This window comes from Eretmochelys imbricata, chromosome 1 (genome assembly GCF_965152235.1).
Source record: "Eretmochelys imbricata isolate rEreImb1 chromosome 1, rEreImb1.hap1, whole genome shotgun sequence".
Lineage (NCBI taxonomy): Eukaryota > Metazoa > Chordata > Testudines > Cheloniidae > Eretmochelys > Eretmochelys imbricata.
The window spans coordinates 131943658-131970422 of record NC_135572.1 but is presented as its reverse complement, the minus strand read 5'-3'; the positions used below and the strand labels follow the sequence as shown (position 1 = coordinate 131970422).

The 26765-nt window shown below is 38.6% G+C and overlaps 1 protein-coding gene across 1 annotated transcript; it reads right to left on the bottom strand.

Annotated features, from left to right (window-relative positions):
- Positions 1–1436: 1436 nt before the first annotated feature.
- On the bottom strand, positions 1437–15429 carry LOC144258997 (paired immunoglobulin-like type 2 receptor alpha). The gene is made up of 4 exons (XM_077807155.1): positions 15315–15429; positions 9394–9741; positions 5691–5794; positions 1437–3070 (listed from the first exon to the last, which is right to left on the bottom strand). Exons 1-4 carry the CDS (start codon positions 15364–15366, stop codon positions 2894–2896), a joined length of 681 nt encoding a protein of 226 aa, XP_077663281.1. The 5' UTR covers positions 15367–15429; the 3' UTR covers positions 1437–2893.
- Between the last annotated feature and the right edge of the window lie 11336 nt (positions 15430–26765).

The window sequence follows — 26765 nt, the reverse complement described above, 5'->3', positions numbered from 1 at the left end:
AGTTCTGGAAGAAAACTGGGAACTTTATGTGGTACAGGAGTACACAGCTAAAGAATCTAGTCTCTCTGGGAAAACCCATTTTCTATAACTAGGCTCCCTTTTTTGCAAACACAATTATGGGTGCAATTACTGTCTGTTGGAAATCTAAGAACCTTATTTGCAGATGCGCTGACACATGTATTTCAGTACATATCTATTGAAAGAAAATGTTTAGGAATGATTTTAGGACAAACTGACTAACGTTAGGCACACAAATTTGAAATATGATTGTATGTGACTTGCCTACCACCACTTTGGAGAAGATAAGTCTTCTCCATCCCCATGACCCAATGCTTAGGCAAAGTTTCTTTCATTTTTCTCTCCTTTTCCCCAAAGTCAATGTTCATTTTCCTCTGAGTATATCAGACAGCAGCTTTCCCAAATAATAGTCAGGTTCTCAATTTAGTTTGGCTTAAACCAAAGTGGTTTTTATTGGCAAGCTTACAAATAGAGAGAGAGAGCACAATTAAATAAAAGATAAACACCTAAATGCCTAGACAAATACTGCAGAAAGCCTCACTAGACTGGCATTAAATTTAGTGTTACAAAATATTGCAAAATCACCATGATTTATTGCATGGTGGGGATTTGTTTAGTCTTTTACCCCAGTCAGAGAACACAGCACTTTGAGAGTCTGCTAAGCAGAAAAAAAACGAGGAGTACTTGTGGCACCTTAGAGATGAACAAATTTATTTGGCATAAGCTTTTGTGGGCTAAAACCCACTTCCTTGGATGTATGCAGTGGAAAATACAGTCAGAAGATATATATACACAGAGAACATGAAAAAATGAGTGTTGCCATACCAACTGTAACGAGACCAATTAATTAAGGTGGGCTATTATCAGCAGGAGAAAAAAAACCTTTTGTAGTGATAATCAGGATAGCCCATTTCAAACAGTTGACAAGAAGGTATGAGTAACCCGGACAATCTGTACGGCAAAAGAATAAATGGACACAAATCAGACATCAAGAATTATAACATGCAAAAACCAGTCAGAGAACACTTCAACCTCCCTGGTCACTCAATTTTAGACCTAAAAGTTAAAATTCTCCAACAAAAAACTTCAAAAACAGACTCCAACGAGAAACTGCAGAATTGGAATTAATTCTCAAACTGGACACCATTAAATTAGGCTTAAATAAAGACTGGGAGTGGATGGGTCATTACACAAAGTAAAAACTATTTCCCCATGTTATTTTTTCCCCTACTGTTACTCACACCTTCTTGTCAACTGTTTGCGATGGACCATCCACCTGATTATCACTACAAAAGTTTTTTTTTTCTCCTGCTGATAATAGCCCACCTTAATTAACTGGTCTCATTACAGTTGGTATGGCAACACCTATTTTTTCATGTTCTCTGTGTATATATATCTTCCGACTGTATTTTCCACTGCATGCACCTGCTGAAGTGGGTTTTAGCCCATGAAAGCTTATACCCAAATAAATTTGTTAGTCTCTAAGGTACCACAAGTACTACTCGTTTTTTTTGCTGATACAGACTAACACGGCTACCATTCTGAAACCTGATAAGCAGAAGACACTCTTAGAGCATGGGTTCTCAAACTTCATTGCTCCACGACCCCCTTCTGCCCTGGGTGAGGGTGGAGCTTGGGCTTCAGCTTCAGCCCTGGGTCCCAGCAAGTCTAAGGCCGGCCCTGGCAACCCCATTAAAATGGGGTCGTGACCCACTTTGGGTCCCAACCCACAGTTTGAGAACTGCTGCTCTAGAGAGAATGTCTGTGGTAGCTTCTGCCATTCAGTTATAGTAATCTCCTCCTTTGACCCAAAATGGTTACTTTCCTTGGTGTGATATCTGCTCATCAATACGGAGTCAAAACAATATCAACTTATGCAAAAAAAAAAGCCCTTTCTTTCAGGGCAATTTGAGTAGATTTTGTCCAGAAGTATTAATTTTTCCCATGTCATTTATATACAGCCATTACTCATTCTGTTATAGGACTACCTCAAGTAGTAGATAATGCAAATTTAATGCAAATTAAAGTAAACTATTTCTAAGCAGCCTCACTAAATTATTTATACAGGCTCTACAAGTGTGCTCGGTACCTTAGAAAATATAAATGACATTGTGCCTGCCCAGAAGAGCTTACAAGCTAATTTTGGACCTGACACATGAGTGAGTAAGGAGGATCAGGGAAGACAGGACAAGGGTTACAGGACTTAGCTCATGCATTCACTCAGGTATGTTATGTGCACATCAGTATGTTTCCAGTAATTTTAAAGTAGGTGTTGTTTTTTTTCCTTCCCTCACAAGCTACATTTTGTTGTTTCATTTTGCTGGGAGGTGTATATATCCAAGGTGATCAGAGTGAGGGAAATGGCTGGATATCTGAGAGTGGGAGAGGTTGAAAGGAGTTAAGAGGTGAAAGGGGGCACCAAAGAGGGAAATATAGTAGGGGCAAAATAGTAGGCTGGTGTTAGGTATGGGATTTCCTCCCAAGCACACTCCAACTCACAATTCTAAATCTGACATCCTACTTTTTAATGGAGAAATAACACATTGCAGATTTTGCCACTACACTTGTGCTCATGGGGAATGCATCTTAATCTAACCGAAGGTGAAAGTTCATGCTGTACCTTTGTTCTTGTGATTAAGAAGAATTAGATCTGTCAGAGGATTCTGAGTTCCTTTGGGTGGTAAGACATATACAGTGAGATGGGCTTTGATGTTCATGTTGCCTTAACTGGTGGTTTCTTTGATTTTTAGTGATTGTTTTGATATGAAATTCACTTCAGCAACACTAACTCTAAATTAACCAAGTTTTTTGTGGGGGTAGAAAAGTACTTGCTACATGTACTAATGTAATTCAATTATGAATGCATCCACCTTTTTCATATCTTACTTCCACTGTGAGTAAAAGTCCTCATTAGTCTCATATCTTCATATTCTTGATTAAATTCATTATGAACAGCCCTGGACGGTTTATCATAAATCCATTCGCTTGGCAAAGTACAGATGCCCTCTGTATTTCCTGAGTTGTTCTTATGCTTTTTACAACACTGAAGAATCTGTTAAAAAAACCCACATCATTAAGCAATAAATAACACATTGTCATCAGATATGCCATTGCCTTAGAGACCATCAGCCCAACTTAACAAGAATGGCTCCCCAAGATTTGTGTTTGGATTCTGTGCTACTTGCGATGTGCCTGAGAACATTGCAAGTGTAATAAAAGATACTCAGTTCCTTTATGCAATCCTTTATCCTTTTAACCTTTAAAAACTGGCAGAATATCAAGATTATCATGATGACTTTAGAGTGATATACTGGCTACCATACAGTGGCTAATTTTTATATAATTTTCTGACACCACAAGGGGGGTGAGTGGATGGAATTTGGGGACTTTTGGGGGTACTTTCTATCTAAAAACGTGTGCAGAAAGAAAAACAGGACGTATTACTAAAAACTGCTCCTGCATAAAAATTTTGCAATGAAATACATTACATTAACACAACCATATAGTACCAATCCTAAATGCAAAGCTTTTCCAGGCAACAGGAAAAGTGTTTGCTTATATTGTACAACTAAGAAGTGACTGAATTAATATTCTGGATTGTGTTTGTGATCTTATTAAATACTTTTCCCCCCCCAGTTACTATTTGAAAACGTATTTCTGTACTATCATTTTAAAAAAGGTAGGGGTTTGGGGGTTTTCTTAGGAACTTTAAAAAACTGTATTTGGGAGGGGGCTGATTTAGGGTTTATGAAAGATGCTGGATTGAAACCACAGGCTTTTATGCACAGAAAATGCAAAGGCATCCTGTAGGTTTTCCCACACCATCCCACCAATATGCCTCAGCCTTGATCCGGAGTGATTCATGTCTCCATGAAAATTCATTTCTAGGCCTCTGCTGGGACTGCTAGTAAAGGTTGCTAATTGTGACAGTGAATTTTATGCTGTGGAAAAAGGTTGACTCAGGTCACCAGCCACATGAGTGGGCCTAGCGGTTCCATTGGCCAGGGCAGAAAACTTTTATTGGGCCCCTTCCTTGCCCTGTCCCCTGAGCCAAAAACTCAAAACAAACAACAAAAAACCCAACCACACGCCATCTATAGCTGGCCAATCAGCACAGGAAAAAAGCCATGAAATCAGAAAGGCGCAACAACAATAAAAGCCAAATGGCACAGTGATATGATGCACCCTGGAAGTTGGTGTTAGGATATAGATATTCAGGCCTGTCTGTAAAGGCCTATACTCTAAGAATATAGATGTATTCTTATCACTTGGCTAGTTCTAGAGGTATAAAAAAAAGAATCAAAATCCCTGTCTGCCGGTGTAAGGGCCTTCTCTTACTGTGACAGTCTGAGGCCCTGTTCTTAGTCTAAAGCAGCAGAGGCAGCCATAAGCTGGGAAGCGACCGGACACATCCTCACATTCCAGACTAGTCACATTGAAATAAGGTGCTGTTAGGAATACAATCCTGTCCTTGCTTGAATTTGTTGACCTTCAAAATTGCTACACTGCACAAGTCTTCTTTTCACAACGGTGTTTGGGACAAGGGAGTTGTTTGGGAAGTAAGAGGTACTCTTTCAAGCTTTTGCTGTAAAGTTTAGTCTTTGAACATCTACTCGTATATTCTTAACTGGCCTTGAAAAGAAAAATGCTGTACAGTCAAGAAATGTCACTGGTTGTCTGGGCCCTTTCAGGGCGGGCATAGGTCCAATACATCCCGGCTCCACATTCTGCACCTTTAAGGACCAGCATTCTGTTAAATGTATTTTGTTTAGAGAGGTCCTGTGACTGTAGACCGAGTGAGCTGGGAAGAGAAAAGCAAGATTAAAAAGAATAGTTTCATGTCTCGCTGTGTAGAGCTCTCCAAGGACCAAAAGGCAGGACCAAGACCACCCAGCAGTAGCTGCTTCCTTGCTGATAGGGAGCAGGGCAAGCCAGAATTTTGTAGCTAGGAAAGATGCATAAGCAAGCTGGAGAATGCTGAACTCTTGGTGTGAGTAAGAGATTATGTTAGGCAAAGCTACATTTTGTTAGAATTAACTTTTAGACACTTTAGAATGTGTTAGTTTTGTTTGTAACCCTGTCATATCTTTTTCAGTCTTGCTTGAAATCACTTAAATCTATGTTCTTTGTTAATAAACTTATTCTTACTTTTGCCATCTTAGTATGGTGTATTAAGTTGAAGCGTATCACCCCAGCCAAGCTAACAAGCTGTTGTGTGTCCTGGCTCTTTGGGAGCAGTGAACTTGGTGTTACCTCAGTAAGAGAGAATGGACACTGCAGAGGAGAAGGTTTTGGGGAGACTCAGGACCAGAATGGCTGTTGGGGTCACCTTACAAGGAGTAAGTGGGTTGGTGGTAGCTCAGGGTGAGACTTTTATGCTGTGGTGATACTAGTGGTGTCAGGACTCTGAGCCAAAGCTGCACAGCCTAAAGGTAACAGGGCAGGTGGTGGGTGACAGCACCCCATTTCTTTTAAAGACATGCCTTGGTCTCTCCTACAAATCACACATGAAATGGGCAAGGCATCTGGGTTCTACTTGTAGCCCTTCACCTGCTGGATATTGAGGAGTGCCTTTATACAGAGTTGCCACATACTCACCCATCCCTTTTTCATCAGAAATACCCCAGGATCATACTTAGTTTTGTAATACTTATTTTTGAATGGTTACTTACAGAGAAAGCTATGATGATAATGGAGGAACAGATGCTATATCCAAGAAGAAAGAACCACACCCACCACATTTTATCATGTCTGATATTGCCATTGCATTTGGACTCTGAAATAAAGAAAGGAACATTTAAGTATCTAAAAACCAAAAAGGTGTTTGTTCACTTTTCAGATGAGCTTTTTATGTGATGGATTAGATAGGGCTTGGTCATGGTTGGCTTCCTATTCATATTTATCACATTTTTTCACTAATTTTTCAGGCTAAGGGTTTGAGCCTCTTATGGAGAGAGTTATGAACAGTTCAACTTGAAAGGTGTAAGATTTCTTAACATCATGATAACCTGATTATAAAATGATGGAATCCATAATTTCCAATGAATTCATAGATTCCAAGGCCAGAAGGGAACACTGTGATCATCTAGTCTGACTGCCTGTATAACACAGGCTGGGGTGGCCAAACTTACTGACCCTCCAAGCTTCAAATCATAGAATCATAGAATATCAGGGTTGGAAGGGACCTCAGGAGGTCATCTAGTCCAACCGCCTGCTCAAAGCAGGACCAATTCCCAGTTAAATCATCCCAGCCAGGGCTTTGTCAAGCCTGACCTTAAAAACCTCTAAGGAAGGAGATTCTACCACCTCCCTAGGTAACGCATTCCAGTGTTTCACCACCCTCCTAGTGAAAAAGTTTTTCCTAATATCCAACCTAAACCTCCCCCACTGCAACTTGAGACCATTACTCCTTGTTCTGTCATCTGCTGACACTGAGAACAGTCTAGATCCATCCTCTTTGGAACCACCTTTCAGGTAGTTGAAAGCAGCTATCAAATCCCACCTCATTCTTCTCTTCTGAAGACTAAACAATCCCATTTTCCTCAGCCTCTCCTCATAAGTCATATGTTCCAGTCCCCTAATTATTTTTGTTGCCCTCCGCTGGACTCTTTCCAATTTTTCCACATCCTTCTTGTAGTGTGGGGCCCAAAACTGGACACAGTACTCCAGATGAGGCCTCACCAATGTCGAATAGAGGGGAACGATCATGTCCCTCGATCTGCTGGCAATGCCCCTACGTATACATCCCAAAATGCCATTGGCCTTCTTGGCAACAAGGGCACACTGTTGACTCATATCCAGCTTCTCGTCCACTGTAACCCCTAGGTCCTTTTCTGCAGAACTGCTGCTGAGCCATTTGGTCCCTAGTCTGTAGCGGTGCATTGGATTCTTCCGTCGTAAGTGCAGGACTCTGCACTTGTCCTTGTTGAACCTCATCAGATTTCTTTTGGTCCAATCCTCCAATTTTTCTAGGTCCCTCTGTATCCTATCCCTACCCTCCAGCGTATCTACCGCTCCTCCCAGTTTAGTGTCATCTGCAAACTTGCTGAGGGTGCAATCCACACCATCCTCCAGATCATTGATGAAGATATTGAACAAAACCAGCCCGAGGACCGACTCTTGGGGCACTCCACTTGATACCAGCTGCCAACTAGACATGGAGCCATTGGTCACTACCCATTGAGCCCAACAATCTAGCCAACTTTCTATCCACCTTATAGTCTATTCATCCAGCCCATACTTCTTTAACTTGCTGGCAAGAATACTGTGGGAGACCGTGTCAAAAGCTTTGCTAAAGTCAAGGAACAACATGTCCACTGCTTTCTCCTCATCCACAGAGCCAGTTATCTCGTCATAGAAGGCAATTAGATTAGTCAGGCATGACTTGCTCATGGTGAATCCATGCTGACTGTTCCTGATCACTTTCCTCTCCTCTAAGTGCTTCAGAATTGATTCCTTGAGGACCTGCTCCATGACTTTTCCAGGGAGTGAGGTGAGGCTGACTGGCCTGTAGTTCCCAGGATCCTCCTCCTTCCCTATGTCAATCTTCAGATGTTCAATAGCTAGGGAGTGCCTGCTAAGGCTCTGGGCTTCAACCCTGCAGAGGGCGGTGTGCCTAGGAGCTTCAGCCCCATGGGAGGCACTTGGCGGGGTCCGGGGCTTCAGCCCTGCAGGGAGGAGGGGGTCTCAGGGCTTCAGCGTCACAAGAGGTGCCTGTCTGGGTTCAGGGTTTCAATCCCGCTCCTGCTGAAGCCCCAAACTCCAGTAGGTGCACCCCACAGGGCTGAAGTCTTGAGATTCCCCCTCCCTGCAGAGCAGAAACCCATAGTCCCACCACCCCACAGCAAGGCAGAAGCCCCCAGCTCCACCCTCCCACCTCAGTCTGGTAGACAGAGTATGAGGAGGGGGAGTGGGAGGCTCTGTGAGCCGTTCTTTAACTGTAAAAGAGGCACATGCATCTTGCGAGCTATGGTTTGGCCACCCCTAGACCATGAAATTCCCCAAAATAATTCCTAAGGCATAGCTTTTATAACATTTCCAATCTCAGTTTAAAAATGGTCAGTGATGGAGAATCCATCCAATTAACGGTAAGATCTCTGAAAACCTCTTAGCAGTTTGTTGTCACATTGCAATCAAAGAAAATAAAACACTTCCATGGCAACAGCTACTTCATTTCATTTCAGGCAATGTCTTTTCTAAAACAGAAATCATAAGGTACTGGTGCTCTACTAGCCAAGAGAATTTTCTCAGCAGCCACTGAAAACTGATGGAGCCTCAGCAAAATGCAATTGGACAGTCTGCTGAATATAGTGAGGACTCAAGTATTTGGCAGTTGTCCTGCATCAGCTAACCGACTGGCCAGTCACATTTGCTTAGAGAATGCAGATGGGTGAAGGATCCGTGTTGTTTAAGAGACTGTTTCTCAGTTGGTGGATCATGGATCCTAGAAGGGTCATGAAAGTCAATTGGGCAAGTATCACAAAGTACTGAAAATTTTATTACAATCTAAAGCAAAGACACTTTCACCCCCCTTGACCCTTCAGGGTCAACCTCTTGAAACACACACACAAATTTTACAGGGTTATCACTGATATATATTTACTATAAAAGTAAGAGTAAGAAATGTAATGTGTATGGGACAAGAGTCACTTGCAAGTTTAAACTAGAGTAAATGGTGGAGTTTCTGTAACTTGAAGTCTTTAAATCAGTGGTGGGCAACCTGCAGCCCGTGGGCCACATACGGCCCATCAGGGTAAGCTGATTGCAGGCCGCAAGATATTTTGCTGACATTGACCATCTAAGGTATCACCACCCGCAGCTCCCAGTGGCCGCGGTCCTCATTCCTGGCCAATGGGAGCTGTGGGAAGTGGCAGCCAGCATGTCCCTGTGGCTCACCGCTTCCTGCAGCTCCCATTGGCCGGGAATGGCGAATTGTGGCCACTGGGAGCTGCGGGGGATGCTTTAAATCATGATTTGTGGGCTTCAGTAACTCAGCCAGAGGTTAGGGGTCGACTACAGGAGTGGGTGGGTGAGGTTCTGTGGCCTGCAACTTGCAGGTCAGACATGACTATCATGATTTGGCCTTAAAATCTATGAGTCTACTGGTGAGGGCAGGAGAGTGGCAAAAAATATATATATATACAAATAGTCTGTTGTAAAATCTTGGAATGTATTGTTGTCATTGTCCAAGCCACACTTGTTCATACAACTCTAGCCACTCTTCTTCCACCCCTACCCTGATTTTGAATCAGGTGGAATTAAAACAGCAGTTTTCTGGGACTGTGGGAGGGAAGGCAATATAACTAGAGGGTAATTTAGCTCATCTCTATATACACCCAAGTCTATTTCTGACTGTAACTCACAAAAGTTCCTTACCATGTACTGTCAGCCTGCTGCCACTTCCGCATTTTTGCCTTTTTGGTGGTGGATAAATTAGCTTTACATCACAGAAATACATGCCACTGTCGTTCAGCTGAATGTTGTCCAGTCGTAAGATTGAATATCTTTTGGACTCTTCTGTTTTAATTTGTAGCTGTGACACATGAGAGGTGCTTGGCTGGAGCCCACGCTGATTACAGGTAGGGCCTTTCCTCCAGTACACCTCTGTTGTCATTGTGTTTGCATCTGGGTAGTCAAATTTACACAGTATCAAAACAGTTGAATCACGAGATATGTTGATGTGCTGGGGATATTGTACAATTGAAAGTTCTGCTCCACTGGTAACTGTAAGATGGAAATAAAATGGGTGCGTATGAGTTGTTATACTATTTATAGGGGCACACACAGAAACCATTTTGAGACCATTTTAAAAACTGTGAGTGAGGGTAGAATCTTGGCCAGCTCAACAGATGTGTATGATAGACTTCTACAGTTACAGAAAAGGTCCAGCCATGAGCATACTGGGTGAAATCCTAACCCTATTGAAATCAATGGGAGTTTTGCCTTTGGCTTTAATGGGGCTAGTATTTCACATACAACATTCAAATAAAAAGTGTTATAAAAGAATTCTTGGTTTCTTTGCAGCCATTCTGAAGGAAAAATGGGCCCTTTTCTAAAGGAATGTCTGTAAATAAGCCAGGCAAATCTGATTTAAATAATTTGACTATGGACAATTTAGTCAAATTTGCTAAAAGAACATAAGGGGTTTCTATTGGAACTTAACTGCCCCCAAATGTATTCAAATGTAATCTATGTACAGCTGTGTAAAATTAAAGCAATGTAAAAAATATTTTAAAAAAATGTGTGTAAATATGTAAGGGTTTAAGGACCTAAATGAACACTGCTGGTTTGTAAAACTGTGTTTTGTAGGTTTAAAATAAATTGTTTTTGTTTTGTTTTGTTTTTAAATAATACCACTAAAATCCATTTGAATCTTTCATTCAAAGTTGCAAAACTGACAGACACTGTTTGCCAAACACAGGTAACTAGTGTTGTTTGGATTTGTTATTTAGCATTTAACCTTTAAGGTACCTTAATGCTTTATAACATTCAACGTCTTCCAAGTCGTGGCTGCAGCAGGGCAGTCAAAACCAGGAGAATGGGAAAAAATTCTGGATTTGTTTTTTGGTAACGAAATAGCAAATAAAAGCTGTAATATTTTTTTTTTTTAAAAAAGGCAGTGCCCCTCTGGAGCAACAGCAGGTGTAAGGTGCACAAAGAAGCAACATTAGAAACACTGAGCCTTAAGGTGGCTCTGTGTAATCAGACTGTCACTTTAATAAGGGTACATGAAAACTCTGTGAGCACAAAAAAAAAAACAAAAACAAAACAAAAACAAAAAAACCCCAACCAGTTGCACTTTATGTAAAAAGAAAAGAAGTACTTGTGGCACCTTAGAGACTAACAAATTTGATGCTCAAATAAATTTGTTAGTCTCTAAGGTGCCACAAGTACTCCTTTTCTTTTTGCGAATACAGACTAACACGGCTGCTACTCTGAAACCTGACTTTATGTAAAAATTATTATGGCTAATATAATGTTATAAAAGTTAAACTATTAAAATAATGTGCATTTTTCCCAGGACATGTGCAATGAAAATTGTAAAAGGGATAAAAAAAATATACAAACAAAACATGCTACTTAATTACAATCCTATTAGGGCTCTAAAAGGAGCCACAATAGGTTTGGTTTTCTTTTTTCAGATGGCTGTGTGTTTTGGAAGCAGGAGTTCAAGGCAAAAAGTAATCAGAACTTTGGTGAAAGTTGATTGTGTCCCTTTTAAGACAGAATCTCTAAGCTGGTAATGGCTTTGGATCCAAAAGCAAGCCAGAAAGCGTCTGTGTTAATGTAAATTACCTAACTAATAATAAAAAAAATACACCCTGCTCATAAATGGCAGCACAAAGAAGCTACAAATGAAAAACACATCTGGTCAGTAAACAAACAACCTAAAACGAAAAGGCTCAAATTATAAAAATAAAAAAACAAAACAGGTTAACCCTAAAAATAAAAAAAAAACAAGACTTTTTGTGTGTATGCAGTGTTGAAATCTAAAGACAGGTATAAAAGGGGTCTGCTTATATGCATGACACTCCTACCCTTTAATTCACCAAACCCCCAAAAATACAATACATGGTATAACAAAATACCTTTAATAAATTTGATGCTAGTGTTATTGTTAATATTAAACATTTTGGAATAAATGTGATGTTAATAAGTACCCCTGCAACAATGTAAAGTGTACAATTTTTTAAAAAAATCTCTAAGGTCATATGGTAATAATGCTTCTCAGCTATTACCTATAACTAAACTTAAAGCTTAGCACAGCAAAAGAAACATTACAAACCTGGTCTGCTGTAAAAAAAAAAAAAAACCTGAGCTACACCACCTCATAAATTTAATAACTAAACAGTGGAATAATTTCCCCATAACCCTTAAAAGGTAAAAGCCATTAAAACCTGGCCTGCCTATAGAACAAGAACACAGGAAAGTATGGGGGTAATTCCTCTGTTTTGCCTGCAATCAGCAAGAATATTTGTAAAAGAAGGGAATATTTTAAACAATAACCTGCCACTACAAAAGGGGTAGAAAAATGTTTTTCTGGTCTTTCAAAACTTCAGGAAAAGCTGGTACCAGCTAAAAAGAAACCCAGAATACCATGAATCTACTGTTACAACAAAAATTGTCTTTTGTGTTTTATGTTTTATCTTGTGTTGTTTGTCTTGTTGCTAGCATTGTTGTGTATTGTGTCACAAAAAAAAAACCCTACGCATTAGGCAAAAAAAAATTAATATGCATTTTAACTATATTTACAAAAAACAATGCTACAAAAGGCTGAAGGTCAAAAAATGCCAGTCTGTTAACAGGAAAACATCCTCATATAGCAAACACCATATTACAAAAAATTGGTTTTGGAGCAAGAATTATAAATACGATAGACCTGACGGTAATTAAAAATAAATTAAGTTCCTTGTCACAACTGCAAAATAGTCTCATTCACAAGCAGGCAAATACTAGTGTGGACTTGGTACAAATAGGTCTGGGAAACCTAAAAGCAACATAAAATATGTAGTGGTGGCTAAACACCACCTCCTGGCTTCTGTATAAACAACAAATAAAATTAAAAAATAAAACTGCCTTGGCCATAAAATGTACTGAAATGCAAATTCTTAGTTTAGCATCACTTAAACACAAAATGTTTTGGGTAATATCTGGGAACGTTAGGGTATTAACACAGCTTTTAAAACAACAAAAATGGTACTTGTTCAATACCTACAAATATAAATGAATGCAATATGTTTCCAGCATGGTTAAGCCTGCTTTGTTATTAGATAAAATTATTGTTAAAATTGCTCACCAACAGTCTGTAAAAACAAAAATATGAAAAATGAGCCTGCTCCCAAAATTGACCATGGGATCCTTTTGGCTATCCTGGGTTATGGATCAATAGGCTGAAAAAAAAAAGAAAAGTTACTGGACGCCCGAGGGAGCCCTCAGAAATGGAGCCCTCAGAAATGGGTATGCTTGTCCCTACCTGTCCCCACAAAACCATGTAGCAAAAATACCTCATTGGGCACATGTGTGTAGAACAAACTAAAAAATGTGACGTGTTTTGTACAACGGACAATGTGTATGTGTTACATTCTGTGAAACGGTATTTTGGAAAAAATGCAAGTATCAGCCAACCCGCAGTGAATTCATGTAACAGTAATGCCAGTGTATTATATACTAGCAATCATACGTACTATTTACCAAAAAATAGAAGAAACACAGAGCACTATAACCGCCACCCCGGTTACTTTTTCTGTTACCCTTGGCCTCGATTTGCACGATCTAACTAATCACTTATTGTCAGAAACAAAGGTGACTCAGTTTTTACAACACACACAAAAGAATATAGGGAAGCATGTCATTCAAATATTACATGCAAATGGAGAGATGCTAAAACTTGCGAGGTCTAAAAAACACCTGACAGCCTATCACTGGTACAACGTTTTTACAGGCTGGTCCCCGACTTCTGAGGGTGTATTGTCTATTATGTTTCACCCATTACTAGTTGTGTTAATCTTGTCCTGTGTTTGCTTGCTAGAAATGTATTGCACGTGCTATTGAACAAAAAAAATGTTTGTTAAATTACAACCACAAGCTCAAATGGCCTCTCAGTATATTGCTATAAAATAGTTGTATAAAATATGACCCACTCAAGAATTGTTCTTTATTCTTTAAGGGTCAAAAGGGGGATATGTTCTAATAGGATTTTATGTTTGTATTTTGTATAATTCTGAATCTGAGCTAATCTCAAGGCACTAACAGACCTTTTAGGGTCATCACTTTGTTGTAGGTTTAATATTTTAGAAAAAGTAAAAGAATGCAACAATTGTTTTCTCTTGCATTGCAATTTGATGTTCCTGTTCAAATGCTCTGTGTAAATCAATTCTGTTTTGTGTATAAATAAAAAATAAATATAAAAGCCATCACTGAACCAAATGTTCTAGAAAGGAACCAAAGACAGACGGAAGGGCGCCCAAAGGTTGCAACATGCTCCTATTAAAATGCCAAAGAAGGGCAAATTAACAACTCTAAAAATAAAACAGGCACCTGTCAATAAAAACAAAATAGCTGTAATCAAAACTGGCATAAAATAACTCCCTAAAAAAAAATAAAAAAAACAATTAAAAAAACAAGCAGTTGTGAAACAACAATTAATTACAGCATGACGGTACAAAACTCATTGGTCCCAATAAAAAAAATCACTATATAAACAGGGTGCCTTGGCATAAAACTTTGGGTTCGTCATGCCAAAACTTCCCCGTAACACTGTGTCGCAACCGACAGAACCCGGCTCCTACCTACCCATGATCAACCTAGGTGGCCACTGGATTGATCCAGACTTTGAACTGGTAACTATAACATCGACTGGTGGGACAGTGTGTGTGTGTGTGTGTGTGATTGATTAAATGCATATGCTAATTGTTGTATCTTCAATAAACGCGGTGTATTGCCTTTTCCCCTGAAAAAGATCCCATGTGCTTCTTATAAGCATAACATGTTTGCATATGGCAGTTTTATTTGCAGAATTTGTTACCTAAATACACCCATTTATATTAAGAAACGTATATCTGTGAAAGTGATAACATCTGCTGCACTGTACTTGAAAGAGACTTGGTTCTCTTTAGTGAAGTCTAATGTAGTAAAACGTGCGTTAAACATTTAAAATGGAAAATAAGAATCTAGAAGAATAGATATGTGTGACCTCTCCCCATTTATCCCCTTTGTTGAAAGAATGCATAAATTATCTTCAGAAGTGAATACATACAATTGATAATGATATTCCAAAACCATCACTAACCCATTTCAGGTTAGTTCACTTAGTGAAGTGAAATAGATAGTTCCTGTTTGGAAATCTTATACAACATTTTGAACATACACTAACAAACTAACAAGATAAATATGACAGCTTTTTGAAGGCTTTATTAAATTTGGATCAGTCACCTATTAGTTATTATGGATGCTCTATCAAATTGGTTATAGTAATATAAATCAAAATAAACATTGATGTAGTAGAATATTAGCTAAAATATAAAATTAGGTACAGTACACAAATAACAACTCATTTTTAATGTGTTTTCTCAAATTAATTCTGAGTTTTTTAATCTGTGCCTTTTTAAGCTTTTGTTTAATTTATTCTGTTTTCCTCCATAAAAGGCAATTATTTGATAGCTATAACACTAAATAAAAATATTTATTTAAAAGTCAAGAATTGACAGTTTTGTGTTCTTTTTATTACCTGCTTTAAAAGTTAACACTTCCTGCAGTAATCAATTTGCAGCATGAAGACCCCAGAAAAAAATTCTTACCTGTGAGTTGAATAAAATAAGAAATTATAATCAATATGACAAGTGGCTTCATTTTCTTCAGATTCCTAATGTGGATGACTTAAAACCTCATTTGAAACACTTGGTGCTGCAGTTGTCAGCAATTTGTGAAGTAGTAAAGAAAAGATCTCTTAAACATGTTTTTAACTATGTTTCCAGGAGCGTGGTTTTGTGGTTTACTCATGCTAACCATTTTCCTTCCGCTGATGGTGTTACTGTATTTTCTCATGAATGCAACAGATTATCTGTTCACAGTACAGCTCTGAATCATATTCCATTAGGGCTGGGGTCTTTCCCCTCAAAATTTGTCTTTGTTTGATCATTCAAAAGGGATATGAAAAGTTTTATTCCTGATTCACATGGGTATTGCAGTACGCCATCCCCATTTGCCCACCCCTACCCAATCCAATAACTATGTACTAGATGAAGGCAGAATCCTTAAGGAGAGGGAGCAGATTTTCGTGGACAATACACGTGAGTCTCTGGAGGCTCCATATCCAAAAAGAAAATAAATTGAGAGCAGCATTAAAAGCCACCACTAAGTAGGACTACCCCTGCAATGCAGTGCAGGATAACTTAGTTTAACTACTGGTCTCAGTCTGACTGGGCCAATGGACAGAGAGATTGTTGTAGAATCAACATCGTCGACCTCTGATGACAGAAGTGCTTTGTTCTGTTCAATATTAGTCCAACTAAACAATTAAAAAGTGGTGTTGAATGTTTCAAAGGGACTTCATTTGTCCTTTGGTGTTTAGGAAACGACCCGTCATGAGCACTGGTCTCAGCTAATGCAGTTTCTCCTTTAGTTCAGGGGTATGTCCAGAACACGTTTGTGGAGCCCCTAGGTTAGCATTTAAGAGCCAGTTGGCTAACTTGAATTAACTGGCAACAGTTAAGTTAAAACAGGGGCAAATGCTCTAGTCTAGACATACTTGAAGTAGCCCTTACCCACTTGAACTAAAGTTTCAGAGGGGTAGCTGTGTTAGTCTGTATCAGCAAAAACAACGAGGGGTCCGTGTGGCACATTAGAGACTAACAAATTTATTTGGGCATAAGTTTTCGTGGCCTATAACCCACTTCATCAGATGCACGGAGTGAAAAACACAGTAAGCAGGTATAAATATACAGCACATGAAAAGATGGGAGTTGCCTTACCAAGTGGGAGGTCAGCTTATGCCCAAATAAATTTGTTAGTCTCTAAGGTTCCACAAGGACCCCTCGTTGTTTTCACTTGAACTAAGTAATAGTACTGAGGTTGGAGACAAGGGAGCAAGAGAGAATCTCAGCCTTCCATTAGTGATACAGGGAGAGAGAGCGAGAGAGGAGAAAAAGATAAAAAAACGTGGTTCATTATTATAGTTAGGCCACAGTTTCACAGAGAAAACAGATTTATTTTTTTAAGTATTAGAATATCTTAACGATGAAACTGATGCCAACTGTTCAGAGAGAAAAAAAAAGCGAAAAACTTTTGTGAGCTTGCTTTCTAGCTCTTAGATCCCCAGATAACACTCCATTTTGATCTATAACATTTTGAACAGCCATGATAAAAGTCCTTGGAGAGGCAAATTTGAATAAGAAACAGAGAACACTGATTAAAGTCAAAGAGTTAATAGTTTAATGCATCTGGCTTGGGGATTCACACAGGCACATAAGCAAGAATTCAGTATTACGGCAAAGAAAACTGGACCTTTCTGAAAAATTCTAACAGAAAGTGACAGAGTTATACTGCAGTTTGTCTGACTCCCTAATTTGTTGTAAAATACCCAGTTTGGGTTCAATGTGAATTTTACCTGTTTAAATCAATAGACACTTAAAATAATTTTAAGCTTTCCTACCAAAGGTAAATTCCCCTTAGGAATCTTTGTGGAGAAATGTAGTGGGCCAGGCTGTAAATTGGGAATTGACTTAAGATAGCTGAGAGACCACACTGGGAACAGAAAAGGTGCATACAAATATAGCTACGAAAATATTCGGACATTTATATGTTAGGAAAATCATATTTTAATAAGAAAAACAGTTCAAAAATGTATAAACTGTCTCCTTAGAACTGACAGAGAAAAATGAGCCCTAGGTGAAATTCAGAAACAATGATGAAAGGGCTGTTTTTCACTGTTGATCAAATTCTGCCACAGTCTCAATGCCTCAGTTCAGCAAAGCACTTAAGTTCATGCATAACTTTAACCATGTGCATAAGTCCATTGCTATTCAGCCAAGCACTTCAAAAAAGACTTTAAGTCACATTGAAGTCAATTGAATTCAACACATGCTTAAGTATTTGCTAACTCAGGGGCCGAGTGAACCTTCTGGCCATACAGGCATGAAGAAGGATCTGGAATAATGACAAGCTTAAATACGATCAATTACAAAAGAAATAATATCTGGCATATTGTAGGACCCATTAAAACAGCATTGCATAAAGAGAACTTTAACTATGAAATAGAATTAGACAAATTGTGACAGGGCGGTCTGCCACATCAAGGGAAGGGAACCTTGGGCCAGCCAGCGTAGTTCTGACGTGCAGTCTCTTTCAGAAAGGGTTTGAACTGAACTGAAAAATAAAATTAAATTGCTTTAACCGAACCGGAATTGTTGTTTTTTTTTTCTTTCACTGAAACAAACAAGTCATTACTAAACTGTTTGTAATTTGGGGAGGAGGGTCTATTTTCCCCCTGATTAACTGAATTTCTAAGCAAAAATACCATTTCAAACCAAAATGTTGAAACATTTCATCTCAACAGCAATTTTTCAGCCAAAAATCTACTCACCAAATTTGCAAATAGTTTTGATGCCCTGAAAAATGCTTTTTATAGTGGATTTATTATTCACTGAAAATATTTCACCCAGTGCTAATGTCAAACTGTTTTATTTTGGGGTTTGCTAAAGACTGTCAGTGAAACCATTAATTGGTGCCCTGAATAAAGGCATGAACAGATTCTGTGTGTGGTGTTTAATCCTTCCTGGTTTGGGGAAACTGGCAAATAGCCCTATATGTGGTGGAGAACATGGGAAGGCAATTGGCCCCTTGCGCTGAGGGAAAAATGAAGCAGCTAACCCCCTTAGTAAGTCTATATATACTTTAAACAAGAAGATGGAAAAGGAGAAATCCTACAGAACCTTACACAAGGCAATCCTTGAGACAGAAAGCAATTGCTTAAAACTATCTTTTGGGACCTTTAAAAAATAGGGCTGCTCTTGAGTGCTTTCACACCTTTTTACTCTCACCAGGGTTTGTGGCCGAATCAGTAATACACTGTGATCAATGCTATCCAAAATAGCTAATAGATGTAACAAAAGGAGCATAAAAACATTTCTTCATCCATTACCAAAAATGGGATGTATACAACAGGTGATGCCTCTGGGCTGTACCTAAATGTTAATTTTTGAGACATGTCCATACAATTGCATCTTTTATGGAAACAAGGAACCTGACCTCCATAAAGAGAGGTATTAACACTCTGCACCAACAATGGACCATGTTCTTTCACCAGCCCAAGATGATGTAGGTCCAAGGTGCAGATTGTGGCCTGAAGTATTGCCAATATTTCTAGGACCTCTGTGAATGTCACTGGTTTATAGTCAATTGGAGAAGATCTGTCTTGGCCTGATTTTCAAAGACATTGAGCACCCATAAATCCCATTAAAGTCAATGGGGACTGCAGGTGTTCCACTCCTTTGAAAATCAGACCATGAGCATTGATAACCTGAAATTGCCCTGCATCCACAGCAGCAGACAATTAAAAGTAGAAGACTAATTCAAAGCAGTTTTTAGGGAGAGTTTGAAAGGGAAGAGAAGAGCGTGCTGGCTAGATTCAGGAGATTAAAGCAAACAAACACTCATTTATTCTGTCCCTGTGTATCTAAAGCTTTAGGGGATACTGAGGCAAAGTTCATGAACGTAGACTCATGATTGTTCATGAATGTTGGACTCTTAATAGTTACAGCGATAATTGTTTTGCTTCTGAATTTTTATTTGCCCAGTAAAAACAGAGAGCTGGGTTCTCAGAATTGATTTTTCAGTTAGTTGGAGATTCCCATATGCATTTCCAGGAGTTGAAAAAACAACAACATAGTTCTTGATTTGCCTGAGGCTTTCTGTAAGTCAAAGAATTTTTCTCCTTTCACCACTCTCAAGCTGGGGAAGAAAATATTCATTGTTAATTAAAAAAAAAGAAAATACTGCCTGGCTTTTGAGAGCTTTGAGCTGCTACAGACTTTCGTATAAAAAAAAATCTAATTTCACATTTTAAGTGACTTTAATGAGTGCCCTCAGAGCTACATATTTCAGCCAGTGTAAAACTTCAGATGCTGGCCAGATATCTCAGAAAAGAAGTTCATGGCCATTTTAATTAATTTATTTATTGCTAATGCCCTTGTGACTGGTTCATAAATTGAAGAAGTGATTCATGAATGGAGGAGAAAAAATAAGTTAGGATTTAGGCTTATTGGGAGGGTGACACAAAGAAGCTTATATTGCCTCTGCCAACCCATACTTGTCCTGTGGATAAACCAAAGGATATAGTTTCCAGTTGTGTCAATCCACTTTTGTCAGCATTAAATTCACCTATACAAACAGGGATTTGAGAACTAGTATTGGTCTTTCAGGAATCTACAGTGACAGGAAATCGGTATTTAGTCAGTTCACCATGAACATTTGTGACTAAATACCTATTTCTTGTCACTGTAGAGAAGCCAGCAGCAGTTTAGGAAACAGATGGGCCAGCAGGAGAAGTAATTCAGGTTCTTAGACAAGTGTTAAATCAAGTAAACTGCACATAAGCAGTTTTTAAGTGAATCAACAAATTATTTGCAATGTCTTATACACAACATCATTTAACTAAACTAGTAAAAATGGTAAGGGTTATAAACAATGAATTAGAGAGACAAGGTGGATGAGGGAATATCTTTTATTGGACTAACTTCTGTTGGTTAGAGAGACAAGCTTTTGAACTTACACAGAGCTCTTCTTCAGGACTGAGAAACCTTTTTTAATGGTTTAATGGTTTGTTTCTTGCATTTGCTCAGAAAGTAGATGTTGCGGTTAAGTTTTACTTTATTTTTCTTCATGTACATTTTCTCAGTACATTTTCCTTGCCTTTAATTTTACAATAAAAATAGAAGTGGATAAATAAACATTGTATTTTATAAAAAGAAGTTCCATTTGAATGACATGAAGCTCCCTTGGAAACATTTTTGTTGGCCAACATAATCTCTTGCCTTTATATTTAATCCGCACTTTCTGCACACACAGAAGAAGACATCAGAGCTGTTAGAATTCTTCTAGTGACTTCATATCAGCATAAACAATAAGGATTCTGGTGGCCCCTTAAAGACTAACATCTGAAGAAGTGGGTTTTTTACCCACGAAAGCTTATGCCCAAATAAGTCTGTTAGTCTTTAAGGTGCCACCGGACCCCTTGTTGTTTTTGTGCATACAGACTAACACGGCTACCCCCCTGATACATATCAGCATAATTATTTGTGAGATACTTTTTTAAATGTACCTGGGTTTGGCACTGTTTGCATTACAGATGGGGGAGGGGTGTGTGGAGATTTTTTTTTATTTTTTTTTACCTTTTCAATTCCATTTTGTTAATCTGCTTTTTTCTAGAAATTGCCACAGTGTTGGGAATGGTGAATTGTCTAATAATTTGTAAGCCATTTGTAAAGTTTAGGGGCCAGCTGCTTAGCTCATGTAAATCTTTAATGCTGATTTTGTCTGAGGATCCAGCCCCATATTTTCTCTTTCTGCTCGGTTTACACTAAATTTAGAGCCAAACTTCATATTCAGTCACATACCAAATCACATCAAGAAAAGTTAAAAACAACCAGTCGTCCCCCTGCCCGAGTCCACAATTGGAAAAAGCAGTATTTTGAAAAAAAGCATTTTGAACATTATTTGTGCCCAAAGAGAGACTACTTCTTTGGTGTGCTTCCAAATGTCTGCTGAGGTATATATACTTGGTATCCGTCCTCATTATCAGAATGAGGTGCTGGATGAGAAAGATAGAAAAATAGAAAACAAATTGCCAGAAAACTATTTCATTTTTAATATGTTTGCCAGTGTTTCTACATTGTTAGACACTAGGGACCTGATTCTGCATATTGTCACACTGATTTTATACTTGTGCTCCTCAGAGATGAAATCATTGGACTTATACCAGGGTAGAAGTGATGTTTCACAGTAAAGAATGATGTCCTGGTTTGGTTAAAGATCATGAGCCTTTGTTGCCAGCTACTCTGAATTCCAGAGGGGTAACCTGGAAAGCAAAAATAAAGATTGAGTTCTGAGTTTCTGTGTCACAGGGTGTCTCTCTATTCTCCCCTTGATGAGCGCAAACATATATCACATTAATAGCCATTCACCGACAGCATCAGTCCCTGTCTTTGTGCTTTGGGAGCTGAGGCCTTGACACAGACGCCTCTGATGTTTTCAGTTGTGATTTCTCACGAAGCAGTTGGGACATCGTTGAAATTCTCTTGAAAAATACTTAAAAGGGAAAAGAGCTGACCTATGAAAGATTAAGCAGGAGTTTTGGAGGAAATTGAGGAGGTGGGAAAGGATCAAAATAGTAGAGGGTTCTCCCATGAACACCCCACTCCTCTCCATTTTGTACTTTATGTAGGATGATGGTTGTTTCCTCTCGGAGTTGATGAACTGCTGGGTTGCTGTGGTGAATGAGTTGAATTCCTGCATCCTCTTATTATTTTGGTCTTCTGCAATTTTATTTTACCTACGGCCTGGGTTATCACTAGAAAATGATCCCAGTATGAAAATCATACAGTTAATATGGCCTGTGGATTTTACAGAACACAACATATTGCAATTAAATTACTTCACTCCTGAGGAAAGACTTCTATTATTCACTTATGCCTATAGCATATATGAATAATTCAGCTTTTCTTCATTTGTGATAATCACACTGTTTCCCAAATTGCTTTCCTCTACCATAAGCATATAACTAGGTCAAAATAAGTTTTTGAAACTGCCATTGTTTTTATCCAGTTTGTTTCCTATCCCAACTGTACTATAGAAATATAGATAAAGGTCTGGGGAAGGTATATGGGTAAGTTCTATTGTGAAGGCCAAAAATATTCAAATGAATTGTAGATATGTAATTTGGTCAAGCCACTTAATATTTTTGTGCTTCAGTTCATCTTCTGTAAAATGGGGAGGATGGTGCTTCCTTTCCCCGGTCTTGTCTATTTAGTTTATAAACTTTACAGGCCAGGGACTGTCTCAGACTATGGATTTGTACCGTGTATAGCCCAATGGATCTCAATCTTGGTGGGGGTCTCTAGCTGCTACTGTAATGCAAAATAGATAAAAGTAATACTAGCTGCAAAATCATTTCTATTCTCTGTGCCAACAACGAGAACAAATGATGTATTTTTTGTACATACACACATTATGTATAATGTATAATCACAGATACAAACCTTTACACTGTGTGTGTATTCAGTATACATTATATCCTCCAGAGTTGAATAACCATATGAAATATAATTTCTGAAGTCAGGAGTTATTGTTTATGTTCTATAATATATAACTGATGAATTCAGCTGTCAGAACTCGTTCTGTGCTGCCGTTCTGAATATGGATGGCAACCAAGTTTCTCACCCATTGTTACCTTACCGACCCCTGAGTTAGGCACAGTTCTGCTTTCCAAATTGGCTCTAGTAATTTGCTAAACTGGTGGCCACACATAGTATCATGCTTTTGGGGTCCAATTCTGGTGGTTCTCCTCTCACCCAGCACATTCCTCAACACATCCTCTGATTAGAAAGCCTGTTTTTTTCCTTAGAATATTTTGGATAAATATATTTAAGTTAGGATGAAATAATGGTGTCTGTTTCGTCTGCTGTCCTCTACTGCCTTGGCACTCTGTTAAAAAGTGGAATTTGAAGACCAGCTTCATCTATTCTGGTCCATGGCATCTGATCTATTCTTTGATGCACATATACACTTATATGGGAAATTAGAATACCTGGAACTTTCTTCTTGACTGCCCTTGCACCTTCCACTTGTATCTCTGCCATTCAGGAAAAAAAAAAGTCTGATTTTATTTTTCTTGTTTTAAATCAGGAAAACTTTATATTCATTCTGATAACAGTGGGGTGCAAAGATTCATGAGCTATCTTCTTTGCCACCTGTGTTTGCAGGACCCAACTCCATAGTACTCTTCTACTTTACTGGATGCCACATTCTTGGCAGGAGAGGCATTGATGGTTGTAGCCACACCAAAAGTCCTGTGACTTTTCAAGCAGTCCTGAGGGCCTGAGGAATCTTGCAAAAGCCATTTCAAAAGCTCCTGAAAATTGTTGCCCTCCACACTTTATTGCATGCCAGAGCAATAAGTATTTCTTCAACTTACATTGTTGCTGGAAATACAGATGCAACAGCATTAAGTCAAGCAAAGACAAATAGCTGATGCCATATTTATCCGTAATTTAGAACACCCCATTATTTAGAACATAGATATTTATCTCTGTCTGCATAATGTCTGGGTTGTATCTTTAGCCAGCAAATACCATGGAATTCAAATGCACATATGATATTTGAAGAAGTACCAATGATCCACATTTGCTGGTCTCCATTTTTCTGGTGATATATCTTTGCATTTTGGAGGTTTAAGTTAAAATTCAAGACAATAATAGGAGGCACAGTGACAGTGCTGTAAACAGGAAAGAAATGAATAGGGGGTGGGGGTGGGAGGAATGATGTTTGTGACCATCTTGAGTCATTCGCCAGATATAGGAAATCAAGGAAACAAATAATAAACTTCAAAAATCAAGATAAGCGAAGTGCAGTGGGGAAAAAACCCCACACATGACAGCTATAGACTGGAAGTTTGTGTCCTTCATATTGAAAGGGTGGTAACAAGTACATTTTTCTCACTAATCATAATCTAACGATGACCTACTAGAGAGATACATTGGGAAAAAACACGAACAAATATTTGGGTAAAGCTCATGAAAGCAATGAAAGAAGTAGATGAAATCAGAAAAGAATATTGAAGAAAGAAAAGTCACATCATATGTGAGAAAACAATTCTGGCTAAGTGGTTCATCAAGATAGCTAAATAGCTTCTTGAATAGGACCAGGATATTAAGCACGAAGGGAGAAAAGATGGCGTTCTTGGAAACTGGCAATGAAGTGAAAGAAATTACTTGGAAAAAAAAAAACCCTCACAAAAAGTGCCTGCAAAGACTTAATGCAAGAAAGTATAGAGGGTGTTTCAACAACTATTCAGAATTACAACCTCACATTTCTGGAGGTAGATCTTCAGCGGGTATAAATTGTTATAGCTCTTCTATTGACTTCAATGGAGTTATGATAATGTATACTTATGAACTGCCCCTAACCTTTTAGGGTCCACAGACACATAGGACACTCCAATGAAAGTGACATTTGGTGCTTTCTAGAGCACCAAAACTTTTCCACAGAAGACTGAACATATTTCATTGCAGATTTAAAATTGTTATTCAAAGCATGTATGTGTGGATTTGTCTCTTTTCCTTGCTTGATTTTATTAATTCTAGAGCTCCTTCTCTGCCTAAAAGCGCACAGTGATGATGGAATACTGATTCCATAGCAGGGAATGAATACTCTTTCCCATCATGAAATTACTTTGGAGCTTTACTCATTAGGTCCAAAAACTGTTCCAGACCATGATTTAAGTATAAACTCTTTGGGGTAAGGGACTGTTTTCCTATATGTCTGCAGGGAGCCTGGCATATTTTAGGTGCTATTGTAATATAAATAACAATAATTTCTATGTTTGTACTATGAGAAAGGTAAGATACAGGGGTCTGAGCATGGGACTAAGGGCTTGCCTACATGGCAAGTTACTGCACAGCAAGCCAGGGTGTGAAGTTATAGCACACCACTTTACTGCATGGTAACTTGCCACTTAGACAAGCCCTGAGAGCCAGCAACTCCTGACTAGTTCTAATTCTGGTTTTCATATGTACTCACTTTTTGTCCTTGGGCAAATTACTAAAGCAGTTGGTGTCAGTTTCCCCATCTTCGAAACGGGGACAAGAATACCTACTTTGGTAAGAGTGTTGTGAGGAACCAGTAGTTCATTTTTTGGAGGACTAATTAGTTAATAATTATAAAGTGCAGCTCAGCTGAATAAGGGTGGCAGAATCTCACCTTTAGTGAGTAAAGAAATTGGCTATAGTCCTAAAGTTCACGTTCAGTGAACATTTGGACAAACATGTCTTCACACACATTGGCATTGTGAAGAGCAAATAAAAAGGGTCCTGCAAACATGATTCACCAAAATTCTATGTAGGAGTCACCATAAAGTTCACAAAAAAAACCAACTCAGTGTTTGGCTAGCTGTAGTAATACTGAGTAGTGTAACAGTTCCCTCCTAGAGTCATCCCATTGACAGTCTTCTTGACTCAAAGATAACTGATTTACTCTTTTAAATTATGGGTCCAATTACCATAGTATCTAGGCAAGGATAGTATTGCTTTATATAACATGACTCAGCATACATTATCTAAGCTGGGTTCTGAGGGGCTTTTTTTGTTATGCTAGCACATGATCTTGTTAAATACAACATTGCAATCAGTATAAACAGGAACAAGCAGTGCTTAACATGGTGCTAACTGGTCACAGGTAACCCCTACTGGAACAAGGATTTATCCACAAATAGCTGAGACCAGGGAAAACATGATTTGTCCTTGTTTAATGTCACGTTAGTTAGTTAGTTAACACAATTCCCCTAGGTTGTGTTCTAACAGAACCAACATTTTCTAGTGAAGAGAAGACCATTATCTGTAAAATATTGCTTTCAGGGTAGGTTCTTAACTTTACTAATTCTCCCACTGCATTCTTGTGGTCTCCAAGGAGCTTCATACATGGAGAAAGATGGAGAGAATGGAGTGAAGCTGGCTTTCTCTCCCCAAATTATTGTTAAGTTAAAAACAAAAAAGACGGCAGAGCTTGTGGTAAAACTGTAGTATTTGAGACCCCAAAAGAGAACTTCTAAGAGCTGTAGGATTTGGCGTATTTTAGGGGATTTTTTGCCTAGAATGGAAGAGAGGACACACTCCCAAAACAGAATATCATTGCTGAGAGTTAAAGCAGACTGAAGAAAAAGAAAAACAGAATGTTTAGGATTTTTAGCAGAGTATAATAAAGGACATTCTTAAAAGTCTGCAAGCAATAGTCTAAGAGCCTGTACTGCTTACTTTGATTTATCTTTGCAGTGCTGCAGTAGGGTTTCATTTTTGACCTTGAAACTTGAGTATTTTCACTTGAGAAATATTTCACTTAGATTTCTATAGTCTATAAAGTAGTCAGGTTAGGAAACTCTAGTTGTTACTATGGCAGACTCTCCATTGCAATCAAGCTCAGTTTCCATTTGCTGAACCAAAAGTGCTGTACCTGATAAATCGCAGCACATGGCATAATGATGC